This window comes from Chiloscyllium plagiosum, chromosome 41, assembly GCF_004010195.1.
Source record: "Chiloscyllium plagiosum isolate BGI_BamShark_2017 chromosome 41, ASM401019v2, whole genome shotgun sequence".
In the NCBI taxonomy this organism is placed as follows: Eukaryota; Metazoa; Chordata; class Chondrichthyes; order Orectolobiformes; family Hemiscylliidae; genus Chiloscyllium; species Chiloscyllium plagiosum.
Window position 1 is genome coordinate 5,141,711 of NC_057750.1, and position 2,877 is coordinate 5,144,587.

The 2,877-nt window shown below is 43.8% G+C and overlaps 1 protein-coding gene across 1 annotated transcript in view; it reads left to right on the forward strand.

Annotated features, from left to right (window-relative positions):
* LOC122542688 (chromogranin-A-like) overlaps positions 1 to 2,877 on the forward strand; it is a 19,908-nt gene that overhangs the window by 11,362 nt on the left and 5,669 nt on the right. Inside the window, exon 4 of the mRNA XM_043680666.1 lies at positions 938 to 1,812. Coding sequence (XP_043536601.1) covers positions 938 to 1,812 — 875 coding nt within the window. The remainder of the gene's footprint in view (positions 1 to 937; positions 1,813 to 2,877) is intronic.

Consider the following 2,877-nt stretch of genomic DNA (forward strand, 5'->3'; position numbering starts at 1 on the left):
CTCTCTTTCTCTGTGTCTCTCTTTGTCTGTCTGCCTGTCTCTCTCTCTCTCTCAGTCTCTGTGAGTATGTATATCTATCCTTATTAGTCTGTTTTTCTATCATTCAACTCCCTGTCTCTCTTTCTCCCTCCCTGCCTCAGAGTCTCACTGTCTCTATGCCTGTTTCTGTCAGTCACTTTCTGCCTGTTTCTTTCTTTCTCTCTCTCAAACAAAAGCAGAACTTGCTGGAAAAGCTCAACAGGTTTGGCAGCATCTGTGAAGAGAAATGGGAGAGTTAACATTTCGGAAGTAGTGAGGAAGGATCACTGGACCTGAAACATTAACTCTGATATCTGCAGTTCTTTCAATCTGTCTCTGTCTGTCTGTCACTGTCTCTCTCTCTCTCTCTCTCAATTTTTGTATCTTCCTTGTCTCTTAACAGTCTCTTTCCCTCTGTGTGTTTCGTGCTCTCTTTCTCTGTCTGCCTCTCTTTGTTTGACTCTATTTTTCTGTCTGTGTCTCTATCTCTCTACCATTACTTCTCCAAGTCTGTGTCTTTTTCTGTTCTCTATGTCCTCTGTCTTTCTCTCTCTCTCTCTCTCTCTCTCTCTGTCTGTCAGTTGCTGTTAATCTTGTCAAAAGCCTTTGATTTCAGGCATCAGTTACATTATAAAACATGATCCTGGTTCCAATCGATTAAGAGTCTGAACATGACTCAGCAATGGCAAATGCTGTCTAACTGACCTTGAGATGGACAGTCCAATGAGTAAATGAGACTTGTTGAATTTAATTTCACAACTTCCCTTGACGGGAATTGAACTCAGTGTTGCTAATTCCTAACCATATCTGGTAGACTAATAAACCTGTATCAGTTCTTCGGAATACAGAATTCTTGAATCGTTAACTCTTACCAACTCTAATAAAGATCTTCCGCATTGAATATTCTTCAACTCTTAATTGTCTCCATTTGCAGAGGTGACCAGAGAAGGTGCCACCAAGAAAAGTGACAAAAAATGGAACTACCCGGAGGAAGACAGCATTGAATGGAGAGAAGAGGAACGCATGAACAGGCCACAGATGTTGGACAAGAAAGGATTAAGTGCTGAGAGGAGGGATGATGTCAGTCACCGAGAATGGACCGATGCTAAGAAGGATGTCCCTTTAAAGAGAGAGGAAGATCTGGGGGAATATGAAGAAAGTGAAGAAGACCTGAAGGAGCAGCATGATTATAAAATTGGCAAAGATGACACCAAAGTAGTCCTCCACGAAAGCGAGGAAGAGCTGAGTGAGGACGAAAAGCAAAGTCCTGAGAAGAGGCACCGAGAATCCTCTGAGGAGGAGGATCGCTCGTCCAGGGAAGACAAGCAGGAGGACCGCGATATCCTCCAGATAGACGAGCTAATTGAGAAGATTGCCAGGGAGGAACTGGAAGAGGAAGATGGAAAGCGAGCTGATGAGAAGAAGCATCACGTCAAAGAGTACAGCTCGGAGGAGGAAGAGGAGGACTATAGGAAGAGGAGTGAGGAAGCTCCGGCCCATGTGACGAAGCGAGTGGAGGAAAATGCCAGCGATGAAGAAACTGATCAGTTTGAAACTGAGGAAAAGGGAGTCAAGGTCTTCGATTCCAAGAGCCATCTGCATGAGACTGATGACAAACGTTCCCTAGAGAAGAAAGCACAGGATGAAAAGAGACACCATTTTCTGGAAGAAGGTATGGGTTTGAAGAGGCATGATGATGAGCTTGATTACCTGGAGGAGAGGCATCATGGTATTGCAGACAGTGAAGAGGTGGAGGAAGACGAGAGGGAGGAGGAAAGGAAACTGAACTATGAGGTTAGTGTCGAATTTTATTCATTTCTCCTGAATTTTGAGGTGAGTGAGACAGTAACTGTTACTCTTCATTCCTCATGGAAAAAACAGGTCCTTGTAATTCTAAGTGACTCTCTAACATTGATACCCGCACCTGCCTAGGTACAAGAGGAGGCCATTCAGCCCTTCTATTATTCAGTTAAAACATTCCCCAAATCAGCTACTCACCTTAATTCCATATTTCTTAATACCCTTGACTGTGAAAAACCTATCAATCCCAGTTTTTAAAATTTTCAATTGACCCCAAAGTCTCCAGGTTCTCTACCACTATTCCCCACATTTGGATGAAGCATTGTTTCCTTACATTAACCCCCAAAGGTTCTGGCTTCGATTTTAAGGTGAGATCTCTCTTTGTTCTTCTCCCCTCCAGCCACAGGAGGCGCTGTCTGGAGTCATAGTCATTCAGCATTGAAACAGACCCTTCGACCCAACTCATCCATGCTGACCAGGATTCCCAAACTAAACTATTCCCACTTGCCTGTGTTTGGCCCATATCCGTCTAAATCTTTCCTATCCGTGTACCTGTCCAAATGCTTTACAATTCCTTGAATGATGATTAAGGAGTGATATAACGAAAGAGTTTAAGAAGACTCAGGAGGTGATAATATACAGCGAGAGCATGGTGGATTGTACAGACATTGGTGAGGCCACTTTTAGAGTACTGTGTACAGTTCTGGTCATCCCTGCTATAGGAAGGATACTATTCAATTGGAAAGGGTTCAGAAAGATTCAGTTGTAAGGAGAGGCTTGGGGCTGTTTTCCCTGGAGCATCGGACGCTGAGGAGCAACCTTATAGAGGTTTATAAAATCATGAGGAACGTGGATAGGATAAATAGGCAAAGTCTTTTCCCTGGGGTGGGGGAGTCCAGTACTAGAGGGCATAGATTTAAGGTGAGAGGGGAAAGGGACCTTGGCAACGTTTTCACACAGAGGGTGGTGCGTGTACGGAATAATCTGCCAGAGGAAGTGGTGGATGCTGGTACAATTACATTTAAAAGACATCTGGATGGGTATATGAATAGGAAGGGT